The 13,941-nt window shown below is 53.2% G+C and overlaps 1 protein-coding gene across 2 annotated transcripts; it reads right to left on the minus strand.

Moving 5' to 3' along the window:
• Positions 1-237: 237 nt before the first annotated feature.
• HIF1AN (hypoxia inducible factor 1 subunit alpha inhibitor) lies at positions 238-13,615 on the minus strand. Of its 2 annotated transcripts, none has more exons than XM_014576273.3 (8): positions 13,531-13,615; positions 8,779-9,029; positions 6,443-6,591; positions 5,240-5,385; positions 4,597-4,703; positions 4,093-4,156; positions 3,559-3,669; positions 238-2,374 (listed from the first exon to the last, which is right to left on the minus strand). In XM_014576273.3, the coding sequence occupies exons 1-8, from the start codon at positions 13,546-13,548 to the stop codon at positions 2,330-2,332; spliced, it is 891 nt and encodes a 296-aa protein (XP_014431759.1). In that variant the 5' UTR covers positions 13,549-13,615; the 3' UTR covers positions 238-2,329. The 2 variants fall into 2 exon arrangements, with proteins under 2 accessions (XP_014431759.1, XP_075790698.1); XM_075934583.1 differs by lacking the exon at positions 13,531-13,615 and adding an exon at positions 10,322-10,511.
• Positions 13,616-13,941: the final 326 nt, after the last annotated feature.

The raw sequence follows: 13,941 nt of genomic DNA on the forward strand, positions 1-13,941 counted from the left end.
AGAGCCGAGGGCTGCCACTCCAGCACCTGCGCTGAGTCCAACCAGCGGAAAGGGAAAGAATTCTAAGCTCCATCGGCAACTGGCCGGGGGGCAGCTCCGTGTTCGTCCTGATGCCTGCCGGGGGACAGTCTCCTTAGGGAGCAGCTCTCGACACAATCAAAGCCACACGCGGCTGTTGTTCAACATTGGTTGTATTTAAGAACTACATTTCAGAAGGTACCATGTGTTTTTCGCACACGCACACGCACACGCGCGCACGCACACGCGCGCGCACACACACACACACACACACACATATATACAGCTTCCGGAGACCATGGCAGGGGCACTGACAACGCAGGGTGGGGAGAGAGAAACGTCCATCAGTGCATTGTAAACTGAGCTTTCAGGCCAGCCAAGTGCCGCGAAAGCAGCTCCAGCACTTGAAAGTTAAACCTTTGGCAAACAAAGAAAAACGGATCCCGAGATTTTTCCTCCTCTCCCTTCGTGAGCCCCGGGATCTGGGCTTCCGGAGCCGCCCAACAGGCTGTTCGGAACACAGGCCAGGACCGCTGGGCTCCCGAGTGGCCTGCAGGCGATTCCAGCCCACTTGGGCAGGACTGCACACCCAGCGACTCTGGCAAGGCATCGCTGCCAGCCCGAGGCAGAAGAGCGTCCAGTCCCTCTGACTGACAGTGCTCCGGAGAGGACGTTTACCTCCTGGTCCCTCTTCGAGCCTGGTTACCGACTGCGAAGTCAGGGACACGGGGGGTTTGGTAACAGGACTCCTGCTTGCCCCGTGGCACCTCTCTTGATATGAGCACCACACACAGTGACACCGACGCTCCGGCCACATGCTGCCCAGCAATGCGGCTTTGCTCAAGTCTTTCTTCTGCTCCAGCATAAGAGGGCACAGCGAACGGTCCACGAAACGGGACTGCAAGCCATGGAGAGAATGCTGATTCCCAAGCAACATCTCCTCCCTGGGCTACACACTTCACAGAAACCCAAACGTCAGTCACCCCCTCAACACTAGCGGAGGCAAAACACTCGGAACCAGGAACAGGAACACCCTTCCTGCCAGTGAGGTGACTAGATGGGATCCAAGCCAGCTGCTCTCACCTCCATGATCAGCTAGAACCATGGGCAGTCCCCAAGTTTCTCCCAAACAGCAGCGCAGTGCAAGCCCAGGCCAGGCACCATGGGAGTTTGGAAGGCTCTGCAGGGAAAGGACTAGGAAGGCAAGTCGGCTTTCAGGGGGATTGCCAGGACGCTACCAGGAAGCTCTGCTGCTCCTATGCCGTCTTCTCATTCTGAGAGCTGCCGTGCCAAGCAGCACACTAAGGATTCAAACAAATGGACACACGAGACAGGAACTCCCCCCCACGTGACGGCAAGGAAGGGGGCCACACCACAGAACACGCAGAGTTCATCAGCAAAGGGCACTTGCCGTGCTGGCCAGGAAGCCGGCACCCCCTGCCGGAGAAGAGGGAAGCTGTGTGTGAGAGTAACTGGGCGTTCATCAGCTTCAAGCCCCACGAGAGCAATACTGACGGCTTCCTCGTGACAGAGCTGGTGAGTGCCCTCGCTTCTGTCTCCCTCACCGCGTCCGAAACACTTTTGGGAGGCAGGAGACTGTCACTCTGCAGAGAGCGCTGCTGTGAACAAGAGAGGCGGCTCCCTGCGAGCCGTCTGACGGACGCAGGACTCAAAGGGTGGCTTTATGTGCACACGCACTGGAGAGGGTCAACTTGAACAGCTTGCTAGGGTACCAAGCTCCCAACACCCCGCGCACCACCACAGGCTGGGTTCCAAGCCTTCTGTGCAGCATCTCCTCAAACAAGTCACCACATGCTCATGCTCGCTGTCTGACAGCGCCAGGACCCAGCAAGGCCAAGCCCTCGAACCCAACAGGTCATGGAACCTAAGGCTTCTTCCTATCCAGACCGACTGTCCCATCTCATGCCGGCACCCTCACAGAAACCCAGCCAGCGGGCCTGAGGAAACCAAGCTACTCCCGGCTCCCTTCCCACCCGAAGAGGAAAGCCATCGAGTGCCAGGCGCCCGCTCCTCCCGGCAGCCAGGGGAAACACACATCGTGGAAGCTGGATTCCTGCTCACTACGGGAAGGATCTGTCTTAGGAGATTCAGTTGCAGGACAGTGAGGAAGAGGGAAGGAGGTGGGCTAATGGGTTTGCAGTTCCAGTAGTCCCCTTCTTTGTTGTGAAGTGGGCCAGGGATGGGCCAGCAGCCCATGAGTCTTAAGTGCTGCGTGCAATACTAGCGCTCAGTATCTTCCATTACTCGCGAATGAAGCAGCTCCACCATTGGTCACCCAGGTGGCCAGGGACTAGTCATACCGACCCTTAATCATCATGTTCAACAGGGGACCCACCTGTTCAAGGCAAAAACAGATTGTTAGCCAAGGCAAGTGCCCGGCAACAAGGACTGCACAGCCTGCAGCCTCAGGATGCTCTTGTCAACCCCCACGCGCAAAGCTGGGCGGGCCAGGCCACAGACGGGGCAGAAGTGGCGCTGACTATTCTGCCGCATTAGTAGCGAACCAGGCCCGCTGTCAGCAGATCACCGGTCCCTCTTTAGGAGGAGATGTCAAACCAGTCTTGATCGTTTATCGTTATTAACGATTCCCTGGCATCCTCCACAAGAGCTCGCCACAGGCTCCTGCCGACTTTCCTACACACAAGCCCACCCGCAACAGTCCTGCTCCCCCCGGTTCTGATCCTCTACCACACTGCAGGCAGCTGCTTGGGAAGGAGCAGCCCCAGGAAGGCACTCAGGCTCAGGGGACAACACTCCCCTCAGTCCTAAGGGCTGGGCTGCAGGCACGGCTGCTCCCATTCCTCAACGCTCCCCGAGAGGGAACCTCCCAGCATGGCTGAGGAAGGCGATTCTCTCGGGCCCACCCAGATAGCACGCAACTCTGGCCCATTCCACAGGGACTGAAGGGTCCTTGCACTAACCAGTGGCCATGGCTACTGGCCACAAGAACATTTGTATTCAGCACCCAGCATTTCAACCTCCAGACAGCCCTTCAAAACCAGGTTTGATTCCTCACTGAATCCACCGGGTCACGAGAGGCCAGCTGGAATAATTCCTGTCTGAACTCCAGCAGGGGGAAAAAGCAACATGGGATTCAAAATAACTCAGCTCTGAGGTCAAGTCTCTCTCGGGCTGGTAGAGCAAGAAAAAAAAATGGTGCACCCCGCTGAAAAACGGACTCTGGCGCTCGTTTATCCCCGACTGCTCCTGAGACGTCACACTGAGTGCTGTCACTAGTGCCCTGGCCAGCTGGCTTTTCTGCCAGTGTGCCCCTCCCAACGCCGCCAGCGAGGGACAGCAGAGCCTGGTTCCCAGGTTCGCACCATGCCCGTGTCCTCTCATCAGCCCAAACACGGTCACTTGAGGGGCTCTGCCTTTTCGGAGGGCAAAGGATGAAGAACTGCCACTCATGCTGTCGCCCGTCCCCAGTAACGTCCCAGGGCCTGCTGGGACCCACACTCCCCAGGTCACACCTGGGCATTTCAAAGGTGGCAGCAAGAACTCTAGCTTTTACTTTACCTCTTGCGGATCTCCCAGGGCCTCTCCCAGCATCTTCTCAATGTTCCTCATTATTGCCACTTTCTGATGAGCCTTTAATGGGTACTCAATTCTCTTTGGGGTGGGCGCACCCTGCAAATAGAGGGAACACCTCATCATGTGCTTCCTCAAAGCCTTGGCCCTCCCCCCCTCTCAGCAGACAATGCCCCTCACCCCAAAGCACCCTGGCTACTCAACTCCTATCCCCCATGCAGCCAGGGGAAGGGACAGGCCTTTTGCGAGCAACAAGTCCTTACACACCAGACTAAGAACAGGTTAGAAGACTACATGTCAAGGATGGCCCAGTCTAAGCACCCACAATCCTGCCTCAGCACAGGGGTGGGCTAGAGAATCCGTTGAGGTCCCCCCGGTCTCTCTTTCCACAATTCATGCAGGAAAGTTCAGGCCCTGGTTTGGCCAAGTCTGGCCTCCTGTCTTCGTGCCGGGGCACCACAGAGACACGGGGAATTCTGTGACTAAGGGGCTGCCCAGGAGCGCGGGTGGGCATGTGCTCACCTTGTACCAGAAGTTCACAGTGATGGTGGTTCCCCCATTCAGCAGAGACTCAATGTGATGCCACCTGCGCGGAAATGGGAGAGTTGCTATGGAACAAATGAGCCACCCAGACCCAAATGCAGGCCAGAGCGTGAGAGGGTACCGTGGCACGTCACAGTCACCAGCACCAGCCCTCACACAACTCGGCTCAGTTATTTCAACGCGTGTGTCCACAGCACAGTGCACGGCAGCGTGCAAATGCCTCACGCACAGCAACAGAGTTCTCCTCAGCATTCAGAGGCAGCAGCTCTGACTCCTCCCATTTCACAGAGGGGAACTGAGGCACAGTGTGCTTAGGACTCGCCCAAGATCTCACTACAAATCTGTAGCTTGGGGAGGAGAGGAGCAGAGCTCTGCTGAATCCCAGAGTAATGCTTGAACTGAAAGCCCACCCTTTCTGCCCTGCTCAGTGCGCCCGACGGCATGCTCCTACCCCATTCTCCCTGCTCATCGGATCCTCCTTACCAGTACATAGGGATGTAGAGCACATCACCCGGGCCCACCACGGCCTCATAGCCTACCACGGTCTGGAAACGGGGAAACTTCTCATAGTCAGGGTTGTCAAAGTCCACCTAGCAGACCGAGAGAGACCAGCAGGCAATTCAGGTGTGCACTCTCACCCACAGCAAGTCCTCCCTCAGCTCCAGTCCTAGACAGTGCCCCATTCCCCCCCGTAGCCTCTCACGCCATGCCCACTGCCAACTCCAGCAGCACAGCCAGGGCAGCTGCTAGGTGCAGCTCTCTCTCAGCACATGGGCCTTGTTAACTGTTGCACGGGGGGAGGAAGCAACGTCCCTGCTACTTGCCCTCAGCAGGGAACACTTCTGACTCCAAGAGAAAGTTGCCTGCTTTGGTCAAACAGAGTCAGAACACTGGGTGGGACTGTCCTGGAGGAGTTCTGCCCGGCGGCTGACAAACGCGCGCTCTGATGCACCACACAGTCCCATTCTCCAGCCCCGCACAGCGATACCGAAGGTGCCCGCCCGCGTGATGCACCCTGGTGCACTGCACTGGCGAGGACAGCCCCCTCGGTGTTCATGCTTTGTAGGCATGTGCTTTCCTGAGTCAGCAGGAAACTGGCCCAGTTTGCTAGAGATCTGATTCTCACCTGGCTCTGCCTGTCGCACGGATGGTGCACGGGGTACGGGTAGAGGCATTCAAACTGATCTGGAGGGAACAGGATACACCGCTTGTGGCCCTTAATCTGAGCGAAGAAGTTCTGCTGCTCGTCGTAGTGGGCTGGTGTCACGTTCCCTAGTGGCACAAAGGAGACTGACAGACTCTGACATGTGCTTAACGGCGGGGGCAAAGGAACAGGTTACAAGCCTCCCCAGGGCAACACCACCAAACTGCTGCACACGCCTACAGAACTCGCTGCAGCACGTTCCACGCCAAGCACCACAGCAGGGCCAGCAGCTGCTAGGGAACCTCGCAGAGCAGCGCCCATTTAACTCCGTGGCTCCCAGCACCCACTGCTCAGCTCGGTCTCAGCGTGCAGGTGGAGGGCAACGTTTATGGAACAGGTTAAGAAAGCCTGCTCAGCTGTCTGAGTACAAGAACAGGGAAGAACCTGCTTTGAGCAAATCCAGCATCTGAAGAAACTTGAGTGTGAAGGGAGGAAGATGAGCCGGCACGACCCTCTCGGAACAGGGCCTCAAGGGGACTGACTTCGGGAAAAGAGGGCTGGTTGCAGGCTTTGCTCACAGATCTCGCTCCACTCCCAGGAGATGTCAATGGACAGTAGGACTCTAACAGGACTGTCCATCTGCTTTTGCTCAGACTTCGACCAGCAGCGACACGGTTAGCAGGACTGAGGCTCTGGTTAGGTTTGAGAGTTAACAAGCCCTGGACCCCACTCTGAGCTACTGCGTCCGAACATTCAGAGATCACTGCCCTGGCTTACCTTGCAAATGTAAAGGAAATGTGTCTGAGTGAATGCAATGGCCAGACACAAAGGAAATTAACTGAAACTGTAAGTTTTGAACCTCAAGGCGGCAGGCTCCAGAAACCTGGCCTATTTCAAAGTGGCAAACCGGCCCAACCTGATCCCTTGCTGCCCCCGACTGTCCTGATGCACTGGAATTCATCTGGCCAAAATATGCCCCTCTGAAAAGACCCTCTCCTAACCCTTTCTCTAGGCAACACATTAAAAATGGCGTGTACACTGAGTGCCCAGTCAAGCACGCTCTGCTGCTTCAGATACCCCGCAGACAAGTGGTAAGTTCAGCTGGAAATGATCCCCCAGAGTTGAAAAACACCAAAATAGTCCAAGTCACCCTCCTGCCCTTCAGCATCAACACTGTCCACTTACCTTCCATGCCAATAAGCAGCAAGTTTGAAGTCAGTTGCCCCCAGCCACGCTTCCCCTGCTGCTTGTTGATCCAGTTCCAGTTAAAGCCCAGGAAATCCACCACAATCTTTCTTCCGACTGTGTCATTCAGTGTCTGCTGCAAATACAACCTGCATTTCCCAGGAGAAAAATGAGTTTGAAGCATCCATATGGATATACAGGCATCTTCCCATCTACTCTTAGGCTATGTCTACACTACGAGTCTTCTCGGCAAAAATATGCTAATGAGGGACTAATTTGCATGAGTTGCAATCTCATTTGCATATTTTCTGCAGATCAGTTTTTGTGCTGGGGTTTTTGCGCAAAAACAAGCAGTGTGGACATTTTCTTTTTGTGCAAAATCCCCTTTTCCCGCAAGATTGCTAGACCTCCTTTTTTGGGGCATAAGGATCTTGCAGAAAAAGGGGGTTTTGTGCAAAAAGAAGCCGTCACACTGCTTGTTTGTGTGCAAAAACAGAGCAGCAGAAAATATGCAAATGAGATTGCAACTCATGCTAATGAGGGACTCGTTAGCATATTTGAAGACCCGTAGTGTAGATGTAGCCTTAGAGAGGTGTCTTTCCTTGCCTCCCCAGGTACAGACACCTTCCATAGTAACAGAGACAGGCGATTCCAGGTATGTAGAGCGTGCAAAGAGGAGACCAATATCACAAGTTAACCTCAGGAACTGCCTGGAGAATTACATATCCCAGGGTATGTCTAGACTACAAGCCTCTTTCGAAAGAGAGCATCTAGACTACAGCCAGTAATTTCGAAAAGGTGAGCCGCTTTTTTGAAAGAGCGCCCAGGCAGTCTGGATGCTCTTTGTCGAAAAAGCACAGTTTGCATTACATAGCACTTTCGGGAAAAGGCATTATTTCTCGTAAAATGAGGTTTTCCGCGGCTGAAAAAACTGCCGTGTTCTTTCAATTTACTTTCAAAAGAATGCGGCAGTAGTCTAGATGGAGAGGAAGTTTTTTCAAAAAAAGGGCCACTTTTTTAAAAAAAAAACCTGTAGTCTAAACATACCCCCCATCAGGAACTGCCTGGAGAATTACATGTCGGCTCTGTGTGCAGAAGAGGGAAACCCAGTTCTTTTAGAAACTCTACTCTGCCACCAGCCACAGTGGCAAGGAACACAACAAGAAATGTAGGTATCTGTGGAGAGAAAAAATTCCAGAACGCCCAGGGTCAAACTTCACTTGCAGAATTTCCCACCCCAGGAGGAAAGCGCATCTAATTCAAATCAAAGAGTACTCTGTTGAGTTAAGATCTCGGGCCGAGTGGAACTTCGGAACAATCCAAAATGAGGTCTCAGAGGAACGGCTAGAGAAACACCAACCGGCATGTGCAGCAGACGAGAAGCTTAAAGCCCAATCCATCACCAAAACAAGCCACAGGGCTGTCAAGCAACGTTAATATCCCCAAATTAACTTTTCCACTTCCTTTATGTCATTAACCGCCACAGGGACCTCTCTGATTAACCGTGGGCAGAATGCCTGCCAGGCAATACAGTGCATCAACCTCTCAGCTGGTCAGGCACCAAGGTGCCTTCAGTCACAGGAGACCTCAGTCACTGCAATCTCAGCAGCACGTGCATGAGACGCTCGGTACCCATAGTCACCAGCAGCGCTACTTGAGTTCTGTGACAGACAGTGTGCCAGAACCCGAGGAGGAACTGAAAGGCGCCACAGTGCCGCTGGGAGACACAGTGTTGGTTCAAATTCAGCAAAGGGTAATAGCATCCAGAAATAGTTAACAGCCAGCAACTGCTCGGCGGCCTGTTGAGAGTAGCTGCTAATGGAGAAGCATCCACAAATATTGCCTGCACAACTGCCGCTAATTGATGAGGTTGCTAGCAGGCTCAGGAGAGCAGCCATACAACGGACAATAGAGATGGAGCAGCATTCCCATCTGCCCGAGTCAGAGCTGGCATACAGCGTAAGGCAGCATGGGAACACCTGGACTGCCAGTGTCTGACTTTTCTAAGGGTCACGGCCCATAGCCTTCAGTGCTTTCAAGCACAGCATCTTTCGCCAGCACTGCATTCTCGCCAAAGAACGTGAATGTTCACACAGGGAAAATCGGAACAATTCTGTGATAAATATAGACAGACATCTTTCAAACAGCAACTGAATGGATAACCAATCCCAGGCACTTGAGAACACTCAAAACACTGTATCCAAGGAGGAGATTGTGAAGTGAGGATAAAAAAAAAGCAGGTGCAAGTGCTGTCTCAAATCATTTTCAGTCCCCAAACCTCAATCTATTACCCAATTAAACCTCTACAACTGGCGCGCTTTCCAAGAGTCACCTACCTCTCACCGCTGCCTTTCTGCTGTATTTCCTGGAGTCTCTCCACAAACTCACTAAACTTCATCTCCTGCCTGTTTGACTTGGGCTTGAAGTTCTTGAAATTGGTCATTTTCTTCTCATCATAGTACAAGAACTTGTATGTGCTGGCACTATACACTGAGAAGTCCCCACTGCCAATGTTCTCTTGGAGGTAATCCAGGTCCCACTTCAGGGCAGGATACACCAAGTTTGTATCTGTCAGGACCACTGGCTCCTAGATAGCAAAAGAAAGCACATTGGTTCAAGGCTTTCTGGAGAAACTGGGAGATAAGTAACTCTTTATCCCACCCAGACAGTTTCCCATCTGAAGCAGCAGCAAGAGAGAAGTGGGGGGAGGGAGGGAAATCAGGCAACAGCATCTGGGAAGGAGGATGAAGAAAGTCCCAAATAAACCAACTCCAAAAATACAAGAAAAATAGCAACTAGTGGCTATTTTCTGTGACAGGCTCACAAAGGAGTGCTAGATGCCACTAATCAACTCTATAAACCAGCTGCAGTAGAATCTTGGGGAAGGATACAGAAATCACTTTATTGGTTATACCACACAGTCGTTCTAACAGCAACTTGTCAGGGATGGTACTTGGTCCTGCTGTGAAGGCAGGGGACTGGACTCGATGACCTTTCAAGGTCCCTTCCAGTTCTAGGAGATAGGCAATCTCCATTAATTTTATTTTATTTAACTAGTGCTAGAAGACAGACACCCTCGTAATACACAGCGTATGAGACAGAACACGAATCCTCCCATCCCTTGTAGCGGTCTTGGGTTTGATTCCTGGATTGATGAGTCTGGGAGTTATGCGGAAACAGAGTGCTCAGTCCAAGCCCATAGGCAACAGTACCTATGTGCTTGGACATTGACCCTTCGGGTCCCCTTTGGTAAGCCAAGGAGCAGAGCTGGGATCAGAAAGGATCCAGTCTCCCCCTCAGCCTCCTCCAACAGAAAAACCAGGCTGAAGCACAGCAGAGACAGCAGAGGTTACAGGCTGGGTTGCTCTCAGGGCAAGACGGGGCAGTTCTGAGGCTGGGCTGGGGAACTGGCTGGAGCAGTCTGCTGTTGATTCATGAGCTCTGGGAGAAACATCCCCGAAACTCAGCTGGGCGTGTCCCAGCCCGACAGCTGTGTAAGCGCAGCGTCTGGCACGGCCGCCTCGCCCGGCGCCGCATCGCAGCCAGGGAGACCCCGGCTGCTGCTCAGGGGCTCAGCGACCCCACGGTGCAAGCTGCGACCCCGGCACCCCCCTCCCGCGCCCCGCCCCCCAGCGCCCCCTCCCGCGGCCCGCCCCCCCCCCCGCGCCCCGCCCCCGCCCCCCCGCGCCCCGCCCCCGCCCCCCAGCGCCCCCTCCCGCGGCCCGCCCCGCCCCCCAGCGCCCCCTCCCGCCCCCCAGCGCCCCCTCCCGCGCCCCGCCCCGCCCCCCAGCGCCCCCTCCCGCGGCCCGCCCCCGCTCCCCAGGGCCCCTCCCGCGGCCCCGCCCCCCAGCCCCCCTCCCGCGCCCCGCCCCCCAGCACCTCGCTGTCGATGAGCTGCTCGGCGCGCGGGTCGCTGTGGCTGAGGCGCGGCACGGGCCGCGTGCGGAAGGGGTACCGGCGGAACTGCGCCTCGCTCCAGCCCGGCCCCGCCGCCTCCGCGGACGAGGAGGAGGCCGCCGCCATCGCAGCCTGCCCGGAACGGAGCCCGGAACCGGAAATGCGCGCGCCGCAGCGGCGCCGGAAGGAGCGGGAAGCCAGGGGGAGAAGCGGCGCGCGGGTCCGAGGAAGGAACGAGACGGTGCAGCGCCCCCTAGCGGCGGGGCGGGGGAAGCGCCCTGCGGGATGGGTGCGGCGCCCCCTAGCGGCGAGGCGGGGGAAGCGCCCTGCGGGATGGGTGCGGCGCCCCCTAGCGGCGAGGCGGGGGAAGCGCCCTGCGGGATGGGTGCGGCGCCCCCTAGCGGCGAGGCGGGGGAAGCGCCCTGCGGGATGGGTGCGGCGCCCCCTAGCGGCGAGGCGGGGGAAGCGCCCTGCGGGATGGGTGCGGCGCCCCCTAGCGGCGAGGCGGGGGAAGCGCCCTGCGGGATGGGTGCGGCGCCCCCTAGCGGCGAGGCGGGGGAAGCCCCTCTCTCCCCGGGGCAGCCTGCATCCCACACCGTCCTCCCTAGCCCCACCCTACAGCCCACACTTCCAGACAGTCTTCACACCCTCACCCAGCCCTCAAGCTCACTGTCCAACCCCTGCCCCAGCATATATAGATATATATTTCAAAATAACGGGCTCGTTTCAAAGATGCAGAATAGCTAGGCAGGGATACGGGAAGTATCCTGAAATAGCGCCGCAGTGTATTCATACCCTGGGCATCCCATTCCAGAGTTTTTCCTTATGGCTTCAAGTCCATCATAGCTTTAGCTTAGAACAAGCAAACGGGTCTAAAGAAGCCTCAATAGGGCTCGTCCTTCCAACCTTTCTCTCAGGATTGGGGCCCTGTGCGGACCAGGATTCCCGTCCATGTGTTGGCTCTGGAAGAAGGTCCTGAACTTATTTAAAACCAATCTATACAACTAAATAACCTTTGTCTGCTGGCTCCTGGAGACTCCAGTTTGAACTAGTTTATGCACATCTCTCCAGCTTCAAAAGAGGATAACTGGAGACTATTAGCACCCCCTTACTCCTGGAGGAATTTTTCATCCACAGTTACAATTGTAATACAATGGACCCCAAAGGTATTAAACCTAACGCAGTGAAGTGTAACTTCACTGAAGAGACCACTTTACCTTAAATCCAGAACGTTTGTGCAGGGGTTGCTAGTCTGCCCTAGTCCTTCAGTCAATGGGACTGCTCTCATATACTTAACGTACAGCGTGTATGTGAGTGTTTGCAGGACGGGGGCCCTTGGAAGCATGAGCCATTTCTGCAGAAGGCTTTGAAGATCAGGACAGGAGCCTTGATTATAATGTGGTGTGGTGTGGAGTGGAGAGCACACCAGGGTTGAAACATGCTCCAACCTCCTGAACATCTTCCAGGATCTGGGGTTTTGATTGGGGGCCACACACAAGGAAGCGAGGCTGCACCACACACGAGTCCTATTGGCCACAGAAAGCATACACTTAGGTACGTCTACACTAGTGTCCTGAAGTAGCTCTCCCGCATCGTCACGGCAAGCCTGCTATTTCAGGCTCACGATTACGACGTCCCTGCAACCCTCATCCTACGAGGAGTAAGGGGCGTTTCAGAATGGCACTTTGTTTCGAAATGTGGCCTTGTGTAGACAGCGCCAAATGATGAAGTAAGATACACAATTTGAGCTATGCAAATTGACTACCTTATAGCGAGACGCACCCTGACAGCCCAATCCTCAAAGGTCTTTAGGCGCCTAGTGCCCAAGGACTTCAGTAGGAGTAAGGCATCTAGTTACCTCTGAGGATCTGGGCCTTAATGTTTTCAGAACTGAGACATAGGGTTTGATCCGGCTCACATTAAAGTCAATGGCAAGACTTCAGTAGTGCAGGATTGGGCCCTAAATTATTAATTGTACTAAATAATTAGGTCCAGATTTGAGGTATTTTGATTCCTAACTTCCATTGAGATAAATGGAACCTAGCAGCCTAAATACCTTTCTGGACCGGTGCCAAAGTGACTTAGTAGCTTCACTGCATGCTTGTTTGTTAACTATAAACAAAGGCGCTGCAGAGCTCAGTTACCAACATCTAACTAACAAGACATTTTGAAAACCCATACATGGGCTCAAGCTTCAAACCCCCCACTCCCACCCCTCCACACACTTGCATTATATTTCAGATGCATCTGTACAGTTTATCACTGTCTTCATTAAATTAGTAGGTTTATAATTAATGTTGTTATTAGAACAAATGAGTTTAATGACAAATTATCTGTGATCAGCTTTGATCTGCAAAGGTTTATAATGTAGATCGTTATAGAGACATTACCGTTATGGCTGATGTGAATAACTGAAGGAAAATGAGTTCAACTACCACAGAGTTTACTTCGTTAATGTAAACTGTAGAATCCCTTAATGTTAATATTGATCTTATCTACAATAATATATGGCCTACATTTGAAAAATAACGTCAGTAAATTAACATACAGTTTTAGCTGTTCATATGTTCCTGGCTGTACTAAGATAAGACAATTAGATTCCTGTGTGAACTTAAATAATATTGATACGGATACAGAAAAGGCAATTTGCATAATAGACCCAGCTGCAGAATTGATCTTATTTAGTATTGATCCTAGTTTTCCATAAGATGCTGCCGTGTATTTGAAAGATAATATCTGTAATACATTCTCATTAACACATTTCAGATGATGACATCCAGAGTGAAATATCACATCCATGCCCTTTCCATGTATTAGCTTTTAAGTCAATATTTATAATAACAGTGGTTGATTCAATAATCTTTTTAGATGTGAGGTTTTGTTTCCTGAGAGGAGGTTTTTGACGAAAATGAAATTCTCTCAAGTTGCAAGAGTGTGAATGTTGCATCGCTGAGTGACAGAATGGGCAGGTTTCCCCTCAGAAACAAAAGGGTTGACACCTAATTTCTTTCCCTTTGCTATACTTGTCAAATGAGAAGCTAAGACCAGGTTTATGCTAGTCACTCTGCCAGCATTCCAATGGCAGTTACATGTGTGATTTTTGTGTGCAATATTTCTATGTAGCAAAGCCCTATTTCCAGTGCTTACACTGGCATACAAGTGCTCTTGCTGGAATAGCTTCTTTCACTCACCCAACCAATAGGAGCCATTCCAGGAAAACTTTGTAGCGCAGCCTAGGTCTAAGGCATTTCTATCCATTTGTGAGATTCACTAGTAAAGAAAAACAATCTTGGCAGAAATTGCAAACACTGATACAGACCACTTGGAATGTTTTGGAGAAGCCTATGAACAAGTTAAAACAAAAAGACAGTACGTATTGCCCAACCCATTTCTGATAGCCCCTCAAAAGCTATCAGTTCACCCACACCACTTAAATCCCCTCTCAGCGCCCCCCACCTCTTTAACCCCTCACCTAAATCTCGAGCTCCCCTCAAATCACCTGAGTTCCCTGCCCCATCCCACCTTCACCTCCCTGACCTAACCCATCCCCTCAGAGCCCTTTGACCTCCCAGAGGTCTTACCCATCCTGTCCTCCAGACCCG

The sequence above is a fragment of the Pelodiscus sinensis genome, chromosome 8 (assembly GCF_049634645.1).
Source record: "Pelodiscus sinensis isolate JC-2024 chromosome 8, ASM4963464v1, whole genome shotgun sequence".
In the NCBI taxonomy this organism is placed as follows: domain Eukaryota; kingdom Metazoa; phylum Chordata; order Testudines; family Trionychidae; genus Pelodiscus; species Pelodiscus sinensis.

Bases quoted from the DNA above. Each gene is read 5' to 3' on its own strand.
- HIF1AN (XM_075934583.1), bottom strand. From the start codon at position 10,465: ATGGCGGCGGCCTCCTCCTCGTCCGCGGAGGCGGCGGGGCCGGGCTGG. The intron at 4,704-5,239 runs GTGAGAATCAGA...TCGGTCTGCTAG, and splicing joins CGTGCGACAGGCAGAGCCAG to GTGGACTTTGACAACCCTGA. The intron at 3,670-4,092 runs GTGAGCACATGC...CTCTATTTGCAG, and splicing joins CTGTGAACTTCTGGTACAAG to GGTGCGCCCACCCCAAAGAG.